Raw genomic sequence first — 18,771 nt, forward strand, 5'->3', positions numbered from 1 at the left:
TGTCACCTAGAAAGTTCATGAGATTATTACACAATCATAACTAGTGTGTAAATTCAAATATAGACTCATCTTTAGAAACAAAAACAGAAACACCCCCATTCTTTTGCTTTTTATGCCCCTCCTCTTTTTCCACAGCTCTCTTTTGTTGTGCTTCTTAAGTCATACATCATCAGCACAAGTGAGTAGGCAAGATTTTTGAGCAGATAAAAAAACAAAACAAAACAAAAAAACAGCAACAACAATTAGGAGCTTCTTCAAGTGCATGAAAACACTTGAAAAGCTGCGCCTCAGCTCAGCCTGCTGACATCAGCAACAGTTTCATGCTCTTATTTTCAGTTAGTCTTTCTCTTCCTGTTTTCCTCCATCGAGTGCAAATGCAAGGTGCTGTGGGGCAGTAGCACGGTGTCACAGTTAGTGGGCTATGAAACAGGGGAAGACAGTGTATCGACAGATGTGTGATAGGGCCTGCTAGTAATTCAAAGTCATGATTCACTAAAAGTCAAGACTATGCAACGCTTGAAAGAAGAAATAAGCTTATTTTCCTCACACAAATAAAAAGCTGAATTTAGAAGCAATGAAATGTAGCTACTCAGTTCTCATTCATTTAGTTGCTACAGCCTGAGATTGTCTGGTATGACCAGTAGCTTATGCTATCTAATGTAAGCAGACTTTAGATACATATTGCCATGTACTTGACATGACCGTGTTTGATACCTACCATGAAAGCCTGTGTGACGTCAACATGAGCAAAGCAGAAAATCCTTGTTCATGATCCAAAACAGTCAACATTTCTGAAAAGAATTTCTAGCCTTATATTGCAAGTTTTATTTCATTTGCTCAAACAAAACAATATGTTAGCATGTAAGAAAGACTAAATAACATTATGACAGTATGGTACAATGCAAATGATAAAAGAACAAGTCTGGAAACCCATCCATGAAATATGCTTCAGCCAAATTCATCTCTGCAAAATTTCCTGCAAATTCACAATTCTTTCCGTTCCCTCAGCATAAGAATAGCTTTACAGAGATAAATGTTACCAATAGAAATCTCAGCACTATCACAGAGCATACCTCACAGTTTACTCAGTTTTACTCAGATTTCCAAGCATGTAAAGAAAGCTAAGCCGCTGAACACAAAAGGTCTTTGCAACATTTAAATGGCATGAGGCAACACAGAACACTGCAGCCAGACTCATCTGGATTTCCTAACTGGGCTAAAAGTTTAGAAAAATTATCTCAGAGTGAAGATCATTTATGAACCCCTACAGGCCTCATGTCTCAAAGGTTTGATTGTATTTCTGAACTTTTAGAAACAAAAATGTATGAAAACAAACCAAACTTATGATCCTGGTGCACAGAGGTCTTGGTGCAGAATCAACATGATGACAAAAAGAAAAGACAAAGACAACAACTACATGTGATCATGACTACAGTCCCTAGATGATATTACTAGTCATCACTGTATCTTTGACATTAAATGCAACTTCAGAACAAGGCACAAACCACATCAACTTTTCTTGGTTGAAACATTTCATCTGCCAAAATGTGTAAAGGACTGAAGATAGAGGCAGATATCTTTCTACTTTGAGATCTCTTGACAAAATGATACAAAAATAAGAAAGGCGAATTTGAGAGTGATTATGTTTAGCAGGAGACTGCCGAGTTAAATCCTTTGGTGAGATAGCCACACTGTTGGCAACAGAGGCTTTAAGCAGCTGTTGTCATAGTATGTTGGATTGCTCTGTTTTTGTTTTTGTCTAAAGTGCAATCAATGCTGTGTAAACAGGGACAGGAGACTCTTGGCTGGGTGTTTCCATTTAAAATAAAAATGCTGCTAACTTTAGAGCACGAGACAGACCTGAAATCTGACACAGATGCCAAAAACTCCTGCCAAACCAAAGGATTTTGCACCTGTATGTCTAAACTGGATATGAAATCAGGACTTTTTTTAAACATAGTACTTTATAAACAAATTAGACTCAAACCCAAGTAAATGACAGAAAGAGAAAAAATATTTTTGTCATTGTGTGACTTCTTATCTTTTGTAGCAAAGCTATAACATCAAAGCCCTTGAACAGCTGTGTTGTGTGAGATTGAACAGCCACTGACGAACAAACCTTTTACTTGAATATCAGCTTTCTATCAGACCTATTAATAGTAATTTAAAGGGGCACTCCACAGATTTGCACAATTTGCAGAGTCTGGTTACACAGTTCTACTCAGCATTGGAAAATAGCTGAGTAACGTTATCTGTGGCTTCTCTTAAGTTTGGAAAATAGAATGGTCATGCCTTACAGTGATGTCATCAGGGTTATCCATCCATTCGTTATCTACCGCTTATCCTGGGACATCCAGGTTTGCAAGGGCGGCTGATACTTAGAGACAGAAAAACATGCACATTCACACCTAGAGGAAATTTAGAGTACGGAGCTTGAAAGACCATATTTGTTTACTACACAAGGAGGGTTTCATGAAAAGGAGCTATGAAGATGCATTATGGGAATTGTAGGATCAAGCATTTTTTAACGCCTGATGCAGCCTAGGGACTAAAAGTCAGAATGCGTTGGTCTCTGGTAGTGATTTTTCAAAAACCCAAATTAATACAAGTTTCCCAACATGGGAGGACAATATTAATTTACTGGAATGCCCCTTCAAGTCACAAATACTGTTTCTGTGGCAAAGGGGTCAGTGGTGACAGAATGGTATTGCCAGAAGTTCCCAGTTAGATGTTTTTAACTATGAAGATAGCACAAAAATCCACACTGTATTGCTAAATGACTTAAAAGTGCAGTGTTTTTCAGGATATCCTATTATCTTAGATCCTCTGAAAGGTCAAAAGGTTGTTGTTAAGCGGCAGGTTCGTCATGCAGAGTCCACTGTAAAGTGACTGTTAGAGAATCACAAGGTTTGACTGCATTATTGGGCATTTCCTCACTAAAATGTCATATAGATACAAAGTACAGGATTGCAACATGGACTTCTATGTGTTACCTTGGCATGGAGTCTTGGAGCAACAGCTACAGTTACTAGACATTAGCTCCCAACATATCCCTCTCAGTTAGACTGTACGCAAACTCAGCAGTGAACTGAAAAAATTGAAACAAAAGTGTCTTCAGAATAACGTGACACCTCTTTGATACATGTTAGGGGAAATGCAGTTTGTCATTTTAAGGATTTTACAATAGTGGAAAAAAAGGCAAAAAAGTTGAAATCATCAGTAAGCACTGGTGAGAGTAAATGGCACATTCATATGGACACCATCTCTTACACGTTTGGTTTGACCTGTGCATGGTTCAAAAGTTTTAACCCTTACAATTGCAGTAAAATACAAATAAAGGTTTAAGATCAATTCTGATTAAATGTGGCTAAAGATACAACATTCTTGAATGTTAGAAGGAAAAAAAGTCTAAATGTCTTGTCTAATGTTGTCTAATGATATTCTTTCATGTCATGTCAAAAAAACTCCAATACAGTTGACAAAAAGTGGCAGACGTGGCGTGGTATCACACAGTAGCATTGTCCAATGAGGGCTCAGGAGGGCCAGAAAAGGCAGACACACACTGAAGTATGTTTGGTGGAAGTTGGGCAGATGGGCTTAAGAACAGATGCTACACTTATTGCTTGTAATTAAACTTGAGATAATTAATGCAATTTTCGTGGCAGACTCGTGACCCTCACCGTATAAACAGAATGAGCGTACAACGTGCACCAAACGGGCTACCTAAATATAACAAACAGACTGGGACTGAGAGGGAAAGGGGGAGATAGAGTCTTCAAATCTAAACATACAGGAAGGAAGTCAGTTCTATCGACATGTCTGGCTATGGCCACTCAGCATGACAGGTTATTAGTGAATCAGCACTTTTTGTTCACAGATTAAGTTTGGTAGAGAGCTACAATGGCTACCATCTGACAGGCAGTTACCCTGTGTGTCTCCTCCACCTGCCACTCAACAGTATGAATAAAGAAATGACAGTACAACATCTCCACAAGGCGCTCACTTCTGGTGTGAAAAAAACACCTCTGATTATGATTCCAGAGACGAAGAGACAAACGAGAGAGCATCCCGTTTACAGACTGGATTACTGAGCTACTTGATATGACCATAGATCTATTCTCAGACAGACATGGTTGGTAGATACAGTTTTTTTTCTAAATAACCTTTTCTCTGTTTTGTACATATTCAGGTTAAAATAGTATTTCAGGAAGACGAGCTTTACAGTGTCCTGCTGTGGTGGACCTCACCAGAGACTGTTAGTCCCCCATGCACACTCACACTCACCCAAACATACATGCATACACACGCTACCCCTATGGCATAATGGGAAAAGTTTTCCATCCCCACCTTCTTCCTGTCTCCAACTCATCTAATAAAACCTTTTGATAGTATATCACAAGAGTTCTGAATCTTACCATCACCGTCCATTTATGCGCCAATGATTAATACAGTATCACTGAAGAGTTCAATAATGTTTTTTTTGTGTTTTTTCTTGTTATTATAGAACAAAGGGAGAGAAATCATCTTTGCATAAAGACTTTTGTTTCTCTTTCAGACTGTGCACTGTCCTCCAGGATGTAATGCCTTCAGCTGGAGGGGACACAAGACTGCAGAATGGATTTTGCCAGTCCCAGCTAAGAGTTACAAGCCTCACACCACCTCCCTGTCCACTGTTGCTCTGTCCAGTGCTGCTGTACCCCAAATAATATCCTCTCTCAGTATTAATATGATTATTGTCATTATCCCCATCTCCACAGATTGTGTTGTATTCTGCTGTTGAATAGCCATGACTTAAAGTGACATGACGTGGTTATCTATTGGGTCACGTGGATGTACGTGTTCTGAACAGGGAGTCTGGATCCTCTATGCCGTGCTAGACTTGCCCAGCTCCTCCCTGATTGCTGAGGACACAAAGTGAAAAACAGACACATGCAAGTGAGAATTCAATCAGAGTTATTTTTCACTTGACCTCATTACAAATCTCAGCTATTTGACAGAATGTTGCACTAATGTGGAACATGTGTATATAAGGAACAAAAATGTAAGTTGAAAAGATGCAGTGCACACACAAATACAATTAAAGTATTGAACGTATATAATATTTAAAAGTGCTTCCTTTATAAAAGAACAGCATGAATCTATGAAAATAAGTCCTATCTACATAGCTTATTTCCTTCTCTTACATGCTAGTTCTGTGCTCACATTAGATCTGTCTTGGTGAAAAAATATTTTTTTTGCTATCCTCCTGCAGCTCTGCTCCATAATACTCTATACTGCTGCAGCTGATGGATGGAGTTAGCCAAAAGCAATAACACTGTTGGAATTAATGTGTATTGCATTTAAGATGCTGCTATAGCAATGTTTTGGACCATGCCATCCAGGTTCACTATGGCCTGTGAAGAGTTGACTGCTCGCAGCCTTTGGCTTCAGGCAGCATGTCTGCAGCAAACTCATATTGTCTAGCAGTGCTGTGCAGAAGTGAAAATCCTGCTAGTGCTGTAGCAGCACTAGTGCTGCTACTTAGGTTAGCTTGAGCTACTCTGTGGTGCATGTGAAAAAGTTGTGTGGGGCTTGTTCTCATGAAAGCAAATCACATTTGTAATTGCTGTTGAAATTATGAGATAAGTCACCTTGACATGAACTAATGAATCCCTGTATGTTTCTGAGAAGACAGTATGTATGTATCTAAACAATGTCTAATGGAAAAAAGTTAAAAAAATAAAGAAAAAAGCTGGTGTGTTGCCGTTTGGTGTAGAGATTCAGGACTAATGAAAGATGTGCTGGTCTTTCTGCAGGAAGTTTGTATGTGTGAATAAAGAGCACAGGTTTCAATGAAAATTACCATCAATGAGCTCTTCTTTTAGCTTCGACAACTCCTTCCTCATCTCATCCATAATGTCCTAAACAAACAAAAAAAAACTGTTAAATCTCATCCAACCTTAGAGAAGAGATAAATGAGAGCTCCTCTTAGGAAGTCACATGACATCGAGAGGAGACTAAGTTTCAGCTTCTGGATTTAGGTAGGTGGAGGTACTGCCAACTGGCAAAGGGAGATTCTTTGCCTTCCAAGCAGCTAATCTGTGTGCAGGGAATGCACACAGGAATGGGGGTGTGTATGGTGTCATTAGCCTCACTGCTGTGACCAGTTGTAATGACAGATAGCCAGAGACTGCGCTCTTATCTAATGTGCTCATTCACTGAGGTCACAGGGAGGAGCTGCTTTGTAACAGGATGGCTCACGGCATATACTTACACTGTGGTACGAGTCAGAGAGCAGCATTAATTAGCAATGAATAAATGATAGATCAATGAAAACCCCTCTGTCAGTGTAGGATATGATCATTTAGTCTGGTATCATAGGCTAATATAAACTTGCTATCTTGAAGCAGCACAGCTACATGCAGATCTTATAATTCAGGCTTTTAGCCCACATATCTGAGTTTTGGGCAACATAATAGCAAAAATGTGAACCAATCATATGGATCCAAAGAGCATTACCTGTGTTTATCACTTCTGAATATGCTGACAGGCTAAAGAAATGCAGTGCAAAGAAATAATAGAACTGAAAAACTGGGAAGAGGTTCATGAAGAGAACCATTGTACTTAAACACTCTAAAGCCAGTGAAAGAAACAAGTGAAGCAAAAAAAGTTTAAAAAGGATAACCAATTTTAGAGACATATCTTATTGTAGTTTTAACAGACAGAAAGTTGTGTATCACTGAGGAAAAGAGAGCATGATGGTATATGCCCTTCCTATATTATACAATGGTGTAATAAGAGTTATTAGTAAAATATATGCAACATGGTTTCATACCTGCTTCAATCGGTCATAGTCAACAGTTTCTGTTGGCACACCATTGGCACTTAAGGATGCAGTAGGTGTAGGGGTTGATTTAGGTCTATGAGGAGAAACAAAGAACAGTATTCAATTTAGTGTAAAATAGAGCCAGGAACAAGGTAGATAAAAGCAGTATGGTCAAAGAACAGCACCAGTTCCTACATTATTTCCATGTATGTTAAATCAAATGAACAGTTGGTCATATCACCTAATTTCTTGTAGCCTAATAAAGAAATCTCGACACAAAATAAGATACTGTCAAAACTGAAGATAGGAAGTCAAATCTAGTTGAAGCATGCACACACATTTGGGAAAGTGCACTCACCTAGACATGCATGTCAATACACACAAAAACAAACACACACTGTTCACAGCAGCAAACTTGAAGGAAAAAAACTTATGAGATTAGATCTCTGTGTTTTTGGTGAGTTGCACATATTCTCTCCCACACACCTATGTGGAACATACAACGTGGAATTTATTTCCTCAAAGAGACTGACATTTTCTGGGAATGTTTTTTCATCTTTCAGTAAAACTTGTTAGGTGCAACCTATTACCAAGTCAGTGTCCTGGGCACTTCTTCGTTGTCCAAAGAAAAGCGATAAGCTTGGATGTCAGAAATTAATCAAAGAAAGCTGGAAATGCACTGACATAGTTCTTTAATCTATGCAAGAATCATAAGAGCATAAGAATCATAATTCACCAAGCAGCCAATCACTTGAAGTGAGGAAATGCGACAGGAAGGAGAAGTGAAAGAAAAGGAAATGAGCTCTGCAGCAGGCCATTTAGTAGCTATGAATTGGAAATACTCTACATCACCAGCAGGCACAAGTTATGTCTCTGTTATAGATTCAGGTCAATACAGCTGTACTGTTTTTGACTAGTTAGCATCATCAACAAATACATAAAATCTAATACTTAGGGATTTGTTTTGAATTTTAGGCATATTTGTAAATTATAGTAAAAGCATGTGTGGTCTAACAAAACGGTCAAAAAGTTTTAGTTTGCTCAGCTTTCTATGAGCCACTCAAAGTCATTTTTAATAAGCTGGAATTGGAAACGCCGATCTGGTGTTCTCTCTTATTCATGCGACACACACAGGCACACACACAGGCACACACACAGGCACACACACAGACACACACACAGACACACACACAGACACACACACAGACACACACACAGACACACACAGACACACACAGACACACACAGACACACACAGACACACACAGAAAGCAGGGCCTTATCTGTGAGAGCCTGCTGGAGCTGTCTTGGCTCTATAATGATAATACTGTGCCAAGTCCACTCTGCACTGGGCGGACACTCATTTTGTATTTATGTGTGCGATATGGCGGGTGTAAAGTATGTGATGCACACATATAGATTTCCCTATTTTAGAGGTGAAAAAAGGTTCTGTTGGCAGCAGGCTGAGCAGCATGCAAAATAACAACTAGATACATTAGCAATCCATCATCCATACAATGAGCAGTTTAGGAAACACCACATGACATACTGTACCAAATGGCACATTTTTTAATGACAGAAACAGAGCTGGCCCTGCAGGCTGGTAAATTTGGAAAAAAAAAATCACAAACAACGCAGATTTCATTCCAAATATTTCACCCAAGTGTCTGTGCATCACTTATCATTTCAATTTTCTATTTGAGACAAGACAAATAGCAAATTGGAAAATCTAAATTCAGTTTTCTAAATTTCTATTTTTCATGTTAGATCAGTGTAAAAAGTGAACCATTTTTCGATTCTATGGAGCTGGTTAATAAGGCTGGATTTAAGTGGCAGCTCAACTTTATATCTGATTGTTCAGTGGGTGCAGCTTAACTTTCTGGTCTTCCTACCTTCACCCAAGATTCAAATTCTCATTGTCCCAGGCTGTCATGGCAGCATACAGAAGACTAATCAGGGTGAGTACCATCAGTTCTTTCTTTATACAAAATGTGCATTGGGTATGGCTGTCAGCTGGCAAAAGAGACTGTGTGCACTAATGTAATTACCACAGATGTGTCATTACACAGGCATGTAGCATGACAGTGCACAGTATATTTAACACACAGAATACAAGTGTTACCGCACAGGCTACCCTGTATTTCACCTGCTGTATTTGTTTCACGTAACCTAATAAATACTTTGTTGTGCAGCGCCGGTCAGCAGAATAAACAGACCCATGTTGGGATTATTTAAATTAGCCCATCACGCTAAGACTGATAAGCCTTAAACCAAGTCAGTAATGCATGATGGGTTTATGCTACTGTGCTCTCTAGAAATGTTCTAGCAAACAACATCTGATCTTTGCCGTTTCTACTCAAATCTTTTTTTCCTCTCTACGCTCTCAGGGAGAGTTTGAAGCAGGACAGTGACTCTCAAGAACTGGAGGTTGACACCTGTGCTCTCCATGTTTCTCCTGTCTGTGTGCCTGACCCCTGCAGATCATCTATCAGAAATCAGTACACTGGATTACAACTGTCATTATATGTGTGTTTCAATAAAGTTTTCTCAGATTGCGTGTTTGACAATACAATAAGAAACATGTTGGTTTGAAACTTATAGGAAAGTGACATCAGTGTATTATAGTTAAAAGAAACTGAACTGATAAGGGTTACACAGACCATCCAACAATTTAAAAATAACTACTCTCCAAAAAAATTAAAATGAATAAAAACAAACATGGCCAGTACAGCAAACCTCAATGGAAAAAGGAGACCGATTTAAAGAAAATGATTTCTCAAACTCTTTGGGGCCTTTTCTCTCTCTACCTGTTGGACGATTCTGTTCCCATGAGATTTCTCCACGGAGACTCTCGTCTGTGTGAGCAGCAGAGACACTGACTTTACAAATTACAGCTTAATATCAATCCACTGTATGGACTGTGTGTCCTGTAATGATCACGACACATATTTCCTGTAGTCTCAGGCTTGTTCACTGTTGAAAACCCTGTTAAAATGTAAAAGCAATGTATACTGAGAATTCATCCAACCAAAAAGATAACCTTGATGACTGTTTTGTTCTTCTCTCCTGCTCACTTGCACACAGACACCTCAGTTGTAAGACGGGTGTCTGACGTTCAGCAAACATGCATATGAAGGCGACGTAAGCTTTAGTGATGTTAGCCAGCACTGAACGGCCCCAGCAGCGCACCATGCTAAAGCCAGCGGAAAACTAACTTCCCACTGGTTCTGTTTTACTCAAAAAATATGAATAGTAGTATCACATTCATCGTAGACAAAATGTACTCAAACCTGCAAGTGGAATTATGAACCATTTAGGATATAAAATATATTTACAACACAGCAGAACATTTGGCACAGGGAAGGGTGGGAGAATACTGTACCTTCCAATAACTGGAGATTTGCTACCATTCATGGTGTTTGTTCTTTCCCATGGTTTCCGGGGCATGTCTGGGAAAAAAAAGAAAGGAAAAAAAAAAAAACCACATAGAAAAAGTTCTTGGAGTGGAACATGAAATTCATCTGTCAGTAAAGTAGACATACACAGTGACTATATTCCAGTAACAGCAGATTGTGTCTGAAGCCAGGGCCTGGAAATGGAAAGTGAAACGGAACTAGATTCATTCTAACTTGGATCACTATGTTTGGAAGATGCATATTAATTGCTGTTGCTTTGTTGCTGATGGTTCCTCACAGCTATTAGACTGATGGCTGGTATCTTTTGACACTCACCTGGTGTGCTACAGGCTGACATTTTAGGAGTTGTGTTTGTCTCGCCCTCCTCCTGTTGGTCAGACACAAACAGGGTTCAAAGATCAAAGATGAGTCACATTCAGGGGGTCACCAATGTGAGAATCAGAGAGAGCTGTGTCACTAGATCAACACACAAGAAGAAGATATGGCAACAGACTGACAAGAGGAAGGAGCTAGTGTCTTTCTTTTGCCTGTGTTTACTTGGAAGCTCAAAATGCAGCAAAAAAATATACAGTGGTGTGAAAAAGTGTTGGCCCCCTTCCTGATTTCTTATTTTTTTTGCATGTTTGTCACACTTTAATGTTTCAGATCATCAAACAAATTTAAATATTAGTCAAAGATAACACAAGTAAACACATCATGCAGTTTTTAAATGAAGGTTTTGATTATTAAGGGAAAACAAAATCCAAAACTACATGGCCCAGTGTGAAAAAATGTTTGTCCCCTAAACCTAATAACTGGTTGGGCCACCCTTAGCAGCAACAACCACAATCAAATATTTGCAATAACTTGCAATGAGTCTGTTACAGTCTGTGGAGGAATTTTGGCCCACTCATCTTTGCAGAATTGCTGTAATTCAGCCACATTGGAGGGTTTTCGAGCATGAACCACCTTTTGAAAGGTCATGCCACATCATCTCAATCGGATTCAGGTCAGGACTTTGACTAGGCCACTCCAAAGTCTTCATTTTGTTTTTCTTCAGCCATTCAGAGGTGGACTTGCTGGTGTGTTTTGGATCATTGTCCTGCTGCAGAACCCAAGTTTGCTTCAGCTTGAGGTCACGAACAGATGGCCAGACATTCTCCTTCAGGATTCTTTGGTAGACAGCAGAATTCATGGTTCCATTTATCAAGTCTTCCAGGTCCTGAAGTAGCAAAACAGCCCCAGACCATCACACTACCACCACCATATTTTATCGTTGGTATGATGTTCTTTCTCTGAAATGCGGTGTTACTTTTACGCCAGACGTAATGGGACACACACCTTACAAAAAGTTTAACTTTTGTCTCGTCATTCCACAGAGTATTTTCCCAAAAGTCTTGGGGATCATCAAGATGTTTTCTGGCAAACTGAGACAAGCCTTTATGTTCTTTTTGCTCAGCAGCGGTTTTCGTCTTGGAACTCTGCCATGCAGACCATTTTTGCCCAGTCTCTTTCTTATGGTGGAGTCATGAACAGTGACCTTAACTCAGGCAAGTGAGGCCTGCAGTTCTTTGGATGTTGTTGTGGGGCCTTTTGTGACCTCTTGGATGAGTCGTCGCTGCGCTTTTGGGGTAATTTTGGTTGGCCGGCCACTCCTGGGAAGGTTCTCCACTGTTCCATGTTTTCACCATTTGTAGATAATGGCTCTCACTGTGGTTCGCTGCAGTCCCAAAGCTTTAGAAATGGCTTCATGACCTTTTCCAGACTGATAGATCTCAATTACTTTCTTTCTCATTTGTTTTTGAATTTCTTTGGATCTCAGCATGACGTCTAGTTTTTGAGGATCTTTTGGTCTACTTCACTTTGTCAGGTGATTTCTTATAGCGAACAGGTGTGGCAGTAATCAGGGCTGGGTGTGGCTCGAGGAATTGAACTCAGGTGTGATAAACCACAGTTATGTTTTAACAGGGGGGACAAACACTTTTTCACACAGGGCCATGTGGTTTGGGATTTTGTTTTCTTTTAATAATAAATACCTTCATTTAAAAACTGCATGTGTTTACTTGTGTTATCTTTGACTAATATTTAAATTTGTTTGATGATCTGAAACATTAAAGTGTGACAAACATGCAAAAAAAAAAAGAAATCAGGAAGGGGGCCAACCCTTTTTCACACCACTGTACATAAAAATGTGATCTAAATATAATAAAGTTGCTAATAACACTTCCCACTCCTCCAGCCATCATTTTGGTACATAATATCCACTCCAGGCATGTGGAGAAAGCACTGAGCGGCTCCTGCAGGAATGTAGTGAATGCAGTCACCTTGTACAGCCAGGTCTCACTGAGGAGACTGTGTGTATATCACTGAGGAGCTATTGTGTGATTCAGAGGTGGATGGAACATAATAATGACATTCATGACCTAAATCAAACATGCTGTAGATAAAGTAGACACAAAGCAAGACAGAGAGAACGTGTGTTTCTAATGATGCTTACTGATCTCTGGTCAGGTTCAGGTGATGAGCCCTTCTCTGCAATTCTTCTCCTGTAAGACAGAGAGCTCAGGTTTATTGGAAAAGAAGGAGATGATGTCAAAGGAATGATACATCACTACATAGGTGATCATTTAATACAAGTAGGCCCTTCATGTTGTGAAAAAATGTGTCTTATTCCCAAAAGCTTCACATGGGTGACACAGAGTAAAGTTTAATGTTACGCATATAAAAATCCCACACCGGAAATACAGGAATCTGCTTGTAAATCAAACTTCCCTTTGAGATCATCAAGTACTTTGACAGCGACAAAGTGCATTTACTTTTAGATCCTACAATAAATCAACTGATAATACTGTGGAATGCTAGGAGAGTAATGGTAGTAATAGTGCTTTAACATATTCTTCAGTATCTTTAACAAAATCTATTGAAACAAACACTGTGATAACTGTGATTAGCTAAATATACACTGACTGTGTCAAGTTTCATGTTTCTGTAGTACCTAAATCAACGTGTACTCATCCATGTGTCTCAAGTGCCAAGTCTGAGACCTACTGAGGCTAACGATAACATGTGATGTGCCGCTACCTCCTGGCCAATAGAGCACTCATCTCCTCCATAAGCCCTCCTCCTCCAGGCAGAGGACCATTGCCTCTCGCTTCAGATTTGGCCCCTGTGGCTCCTCCAGCCCCAGACATAGCTGCAGCCAGAGCTGCCCCTACATCATCACTCTGAGGAGACACACAATCAACATCTCTGGTGACATACAAATAAATGGAATAAGGTTTTCACAATCTGAGTGAAGCAGTAACCCTAACAAAAAATGAAAGTGTTATTGGTAGAGATGCTGCCCTCATTGCATGAAAATCTCTTTTTGTGACTGTGTCTGATGATGTGTAACCATGTCACGTGTGTTTGTGAGGGAGTGTGACAGTCACTCTGTTTGATTACACATAAATATACTGGAGTATTTCTTTGTATGGATTTCACTCAAAAGAACACAAAGCATGAACACAGAAAAGGGATGACAAGCTTTCTGTCGATCAAACAACCAATCAGGCGCTCACCCTTGGCACTTTGCGCAGCTTGGCTCCAGCGAGAGCAGCAGCCAGGCCTGAGAGGGGGCGGTCCTCAGTAGGAGAGAACAGTCCAGCTGGAAGGGGGGGTGCCGGAGGAGGGGGTGGGGCTCCAGGCGGAGGAGGAGGACCTGGTGGAGGAGGGGGGGTACCACCTGGAGTCAGTGTAGGTGGGAGAGGAGGAGGTGGGGGTGGAGGAGGGTGGCCAGCTGGAGAGGTGGGGGTGGCAGCTGCAGATGTCACAGTGGAGCCGGGTGGAAGGGGTGGAGGTGGAGGAGGAGTAGGGGTGGTCAGCCCCGAGATCTGCACCACGTCTGTTGGGGGATAGGGGGATTCAGGGCGGGGGGTGGGTAAAGAAACAGGGAAAGAAAATTGAGTGCAACTGTGATTATTTAAAACAGAGCAAAGACCTGCTGACTTCAGACACAAGGCCTGAAGGCCTGTTCGCTGTAAGAGCAAAACAATTTCACACTGGATTAAACTAAGGCTAAACCACCTAACTACAGTAATATACACAGAAAATGTGTAATATGCAGTATAGACTCATTTAGAAAAATATTCTGTACATTTCTTCATATCTCCTCCCTGCCAAATGATCTTTTGCTATTTTTATGTCAGTGTAATAAACATTTTGACAAACTGCTAAAAGTAAAGACGCATTAAACAAGGTTTCAGCCTGAATAAATCTTTGTCAGGTTGCAACAACATGTGACACCACTGTTACTGTATGTGTAGAGCAATAATGGTGAATATACATTTTTAAATAAAAGAGGAATATGGAATACACACATTTAGTATGACAGCATGCAACATCACATCACAGCATATTTCATTTTCAACATGCAGCAACATGAGTAGCAATGGCTAGTTCATGGTTAGTAGTAAGTTACATATCAAACCTGGCTTTGCAGTGTTTACTATAAACAGTACAAATCCATTCTACTACTGCCAAATAAACAGCAGAGGCAAAACAATTTAGGCTAAGCATTAAATAAACAACTTTTTGGTGTAATGGTACAGACACACACTTGTAATGACACACTCATAATAACACAACAATAATGGCCATGAGTCAATTAAGACAGATCTGTGTGTTTAGCGGCCATTGGATTTTTGTTTTGAAATGAGAAAATCAAGATAGAAAAAACAAACAGTTTCCCAATTGCCATTTACAAATAGAGTAACGAAAAATATGAAACAGGCTGTCTTTCACCTTTTGTTTTGATAATATACATCATGGAAAACAAAACAAACAATCGCTATTTGATTTTATGTGATATGTTTGTAAATGGAAACCAGGAGATGAAATATGTTTTGGTTTCAATTTTTGATTTTGAGTTTTTGTTGTGACCAACAGACCTCAGGGGCCATTGAAACTCACCCTGTGGGTAATAAGATGTCAGTGGACCACTGGTGTTTATAGAGTTTTAGTGGAGACAAATCAAATTTTATATCAAAGACTGAATTATGAACTGAGTCTAACTTGTTACCCAAAAAATCCATACGTTTAAATGACATATTTCTTGCTGTTTCCACATAACAGTATGAGGAGACCTGATTAAACCGACTGCTTTATTTGCAAATTTACGTGTACACCATTCTGTTTAATACTAATTTAAAGAAAAATTCAAGTATGTACAGTGCTTAACAATTTTTAGACTGCCAGTCATAAGGAAACAGAAACATTTTAGGAACCTGTCAAAATATTGTTCAAAACAAAAACTTTTATCGTCATTAATTAGCTTTACCATTTTATACAAGAATAAGCAATTTCAAACTGAATCCACATTTTTATGTCCAAACTTAGACCAGCACATTGGACTTCTCTCAGATGCAAAAAAGCCTAACATTTACCTATTGAAACTTATTTTTCCATTTTTCTTTCTTATTTTAAGGAATACACGTAAAAAACTGGGGGCATCTGAATAAAAAAATAATAATGTGCTTTCCATTTTTCTCTGCCTTTCTTGTAAAACAGTAAATTCCAAAATTGATAGATAACAACAATAATTACAATATATTTTAGTATTTGAAATACTACCAGACAGTATTAAGTAAAGAGCTTGCATATACTGGTGGATTAACCATCACAGAAATATAAAAAATTTTGATAATCAATAAATGCTGTTAGATTAGTGCAGCTGTGACACAGACATTGGGTGGTGACCTAATAAATTTGTTAAATATGGTATATATTTAGGTATGAAAAGTGAAAGGTATTTAGGTACATGTGGAAACATGAGATAGAACCCCACTGACGTATGTAGATAATATTGTAGAACAATTTAAAGGAAATGATGATTTATTTTGGAATAGGACAGGCACTATTTCTGTGTTACACACAGAGAGCATCCTGACTGTACAGTGACCAGAGGACACAGTGAAGAGTCAAATGATGGTCAGTCAAACAGCAAAATCATAAGATCAGCACAGTGATGGGGGGGGGGATGCACACACTGTAATTTTGATTGAGAAATGGATTGGCAAAAATACATATAAAAAAAAAAATAAATTCAACAATGAAATGAAAAAAGTAGTGGTTCTATACAGACTTCATCTGTATCCACTTCATCACAGATTTCTATCAAAAAGACAGTCATGCCATATTAAATGACCAGAAATATTTCAAATCCAACAAACAGCCAGCCAGACCTTAAAGCAGCAAGCTCATGGACCTAGATGGAGCTTATGAGAACACACTGACAAAGAAGTTAGACAGTCCTGAGTAACAGCAGCTACTACACCATGAGATCCCACAATAGTCACCAGAGCAACAGTTTAAATATCACAAAGTGCAGCCAGAATTGGTGAGGAAAAGTCACATCTTGGATTAAATCTTGAGTCAGGCTACACAGCCAGGCCTGACTTGTTCTTCATAACAAAGGAAACACTCCTCTGAAATCAGTCTCTATTATGGGATTCACTTTGTGGTGTGTCCAGTTCAGTAGCAAGATAACAGATCCAACAGTAGCCCCCCTGTTAGTGTGTGAGCCAGGAGAGGTGAAAGAGAGGGGAGAGAGGCAGTAAGAAAGAGAGAGTAGAATCCAGACTGGATGTCTTACCCTGGGGCTGACAGGAGGAGCCCCCGTGAGGCAGGTGGAGCCCTGGGCCTGTGGCTGTGTCCGGCACTCCTGGCCCCGACAGGCCCAGGCCCACTGAGACGCAGAGGTGCTCAAGAGAGGCAGAGGTGGTGGCAGCAGCTGCAGCAGCAAGGGGCGCTGTGGAAGGAGAGGGCACACCAGGACCCTGGGATGAGGAAGGGGGAGACGAGGCAGAGGAGGAAGACGGAGGGGGAGCTACATGGGAGGGGAGGGGGGGTGGGGTAGGTGGGGGTGGTGGGGTTGGGCAGGCAACGCCAATAGGAGTATGGCAGTGTGGGATGGTCACAGGAGAAGGTGCAGGGAACGTAGGCAGGCCATTGGGAGACGGTGAGGGAGGCTTTTGGGTCAGAGGGGAAGGTGCTGCGATGGGGATGAGTGGCCGCGGACCTGTAGCCTTCCCTGGTGGACTGCTTATCATGACAGGGGGAGATGGTGGGAGCGGGGTAAAGTTGCACGCTGACCAAACCACAGACTTTGGTGGAGGAGGGGCAGGTGCTGGAGCAGGAGGAGAAGGTGGGGCTTGAGGAAAGCCTTGCTGTCGTCTTGGGACTGTGGCGTAGTGAGGCAGGACAGGGTGGAAAGCAGAGCCGAGCGAAGTGGCAAATCGGGAGGCTGAGTGCCTGAGTGGCGGGGTTGGGGGTGTGGTGGAGGAGGATAATGGAGTCCCAGGAGCTGGGTAGGTGGGCGTGGATGGAGATATGGGTGTAGAGGATGTTCTGCCGTACTCCTGAGGCGTGGGAGTGTACAGGGTGCTTTCAAAAGCTAAATGCACACCACACCAATGGACAGACCAAGGTCAAGGACAAAACAGAACAGAAGGGAAGAGGTGACAGAAGGAAGGAAAGAAGGCAGGAACAGAAGCAGCCGCCGTGCACACAGGAGGGAAAGACAGCACGTCAGGAGAGAGAGAGAAGGAAGCAGGGAGGGAGGAAAAAAAGAAGGGGGCATTTGAAGCAGGAAAAACCAGCACAGAGCTATGTTTATGCTTTATTCCAGTGTGTACTCTCTTGGGCTGAGATGATACTAGTGTTAGTGGACAGGTGTTAACAATGCTTTCACAGTGCTGTTTGCAGGATAAGAGGAGAAAAATTAGCAGACTGAGGAGCAAAATTCAGTTTATCGTGACGGACACACCTATAGAATAGAATCCAACTCATCACTAGTGTTGTCAAGTCTGTTCCATCAGTAGGACGCCAAGTAATAACTTGAATTTCACCAAAACCAGCAATTTATCCTGTATACAGTAAAACTCAGAACAGCAATAACTGCAACAATGAAAACAAGCACATCGTCTCCATGTAAATTAGTCAGTGTGTTTCTGCTCGATTTTTCTGAGGTGAACTGCAATAATATGATGATGTTTCTAATAGGAGCACCAGCCTTGTTCAAGCTCAGTTCGACAAGGAACACTTGTGAACACTGCGTCATCAGTATTACTGTAGGTAAAATGGCATCTATGATTCTATAAACAGAGGAATGAATATGCAATGCTAGTTTATTTCAGTGAGGAGAAATATACAAAGGTATGATGCCGTCTTTGTACATATATCAAAAGCCGATCTATTTAAAAAAATATACATAAAACAGACTGATCACACAGTGGCCAAAAGATTTCTAGAATTTATTTTTTTAAAGAAGTATGACCAAGACAAGCACTGTGAATAAGCTAATATCCAGCGAAATCCTGACCTAGCTTATTCTCAGTGTCCTGATAGCCTCATCGTTGAGTGTGAATTTCCAGTCCAGTCGTGGGGCTTGTTACCAGTGTCAGGTTCTCATGCTACCTGAGACAGCCATCTAAAGGATGAATAATTAAAGCTTCATTTGGTGCTGTTGATAGCCGTGTTCTTTTCAACTTTATCTATAAACCCCTCTGTTTTAAAATCATATACAGCTATCCT

General features: G+C 40.4%; 1 protein-coding gene across 7 annotated transcripts in view; it reads right to left on the reverse strand.

The window, feature by feature from the left end:
- Nucleotides 1-801: 801 nt before the first annotated feature.
- enah (ENAH actin regulator) overlaps nt 802-18,771 on the reverse strand; it is a 103,884-nt gene continuing 85,914 nt past the window's right edge. For 4 of the 7 annotated variants that reach the window (XM_026318317.1, XM_026318315.1, XM_026318316.2 and 1 more), the window contains 9 exons: nt 16,832-17,632; nt 13,761-14,083; nt 13,282-13,424; nt 12,698-12,746; nt 10,537-10,588; nt 10,188-10,254; nt 6,815-6,899; nt 5,843-5,900; nt 802-4,901 (listed from right to left, as the gene is read on the reverse strand). In XM_026318317.1, coding sequence (XP_026174102.1) covers nt 4,864-4,901; nt 5,843-5,900; nt 6,815-6,899; nt 10,188-10,254; nt 10,537-10,588; nt 12,698-12,746; nt 13,282-13,424; nt 13,761-14,083; nt 16,832-17,632 — 1,616 coding nt within the window. In that variant the 3' untranslated portion in view covers nt 802-4,863. Of the gene's footprint in view, nt 4,902-5,842; nt 5,901-6,814; nt 6,900-10,187; nt 10,255-10,536; nt 10,589-12,697; nt 12,747-13,195; nt 13,425-13,760; nt 14,084-16,831; nt 17,633-18,771 lie in introns of those variants that run through there. The other 3 variants (XM_026318319.1, XM_026318321.1, XR_003296327.1) reach the window with 3 other exon arrangements.

Source organism: Mastacembelus armatus, chromosome 24, assembly GCF_900324485.2.
Source record: "Mastacembelus armatus chromosome 24, fMasArm1.2, whole genome shotgun sequence".
In the NCBI taxonomy this organism is placed as follows: Eukaryota; Metazoa; Chordata; class Actinopteri; order Synbranchiformes; family Mastacembelidae; genus Mastacembelus; species Mastacembelus armatus.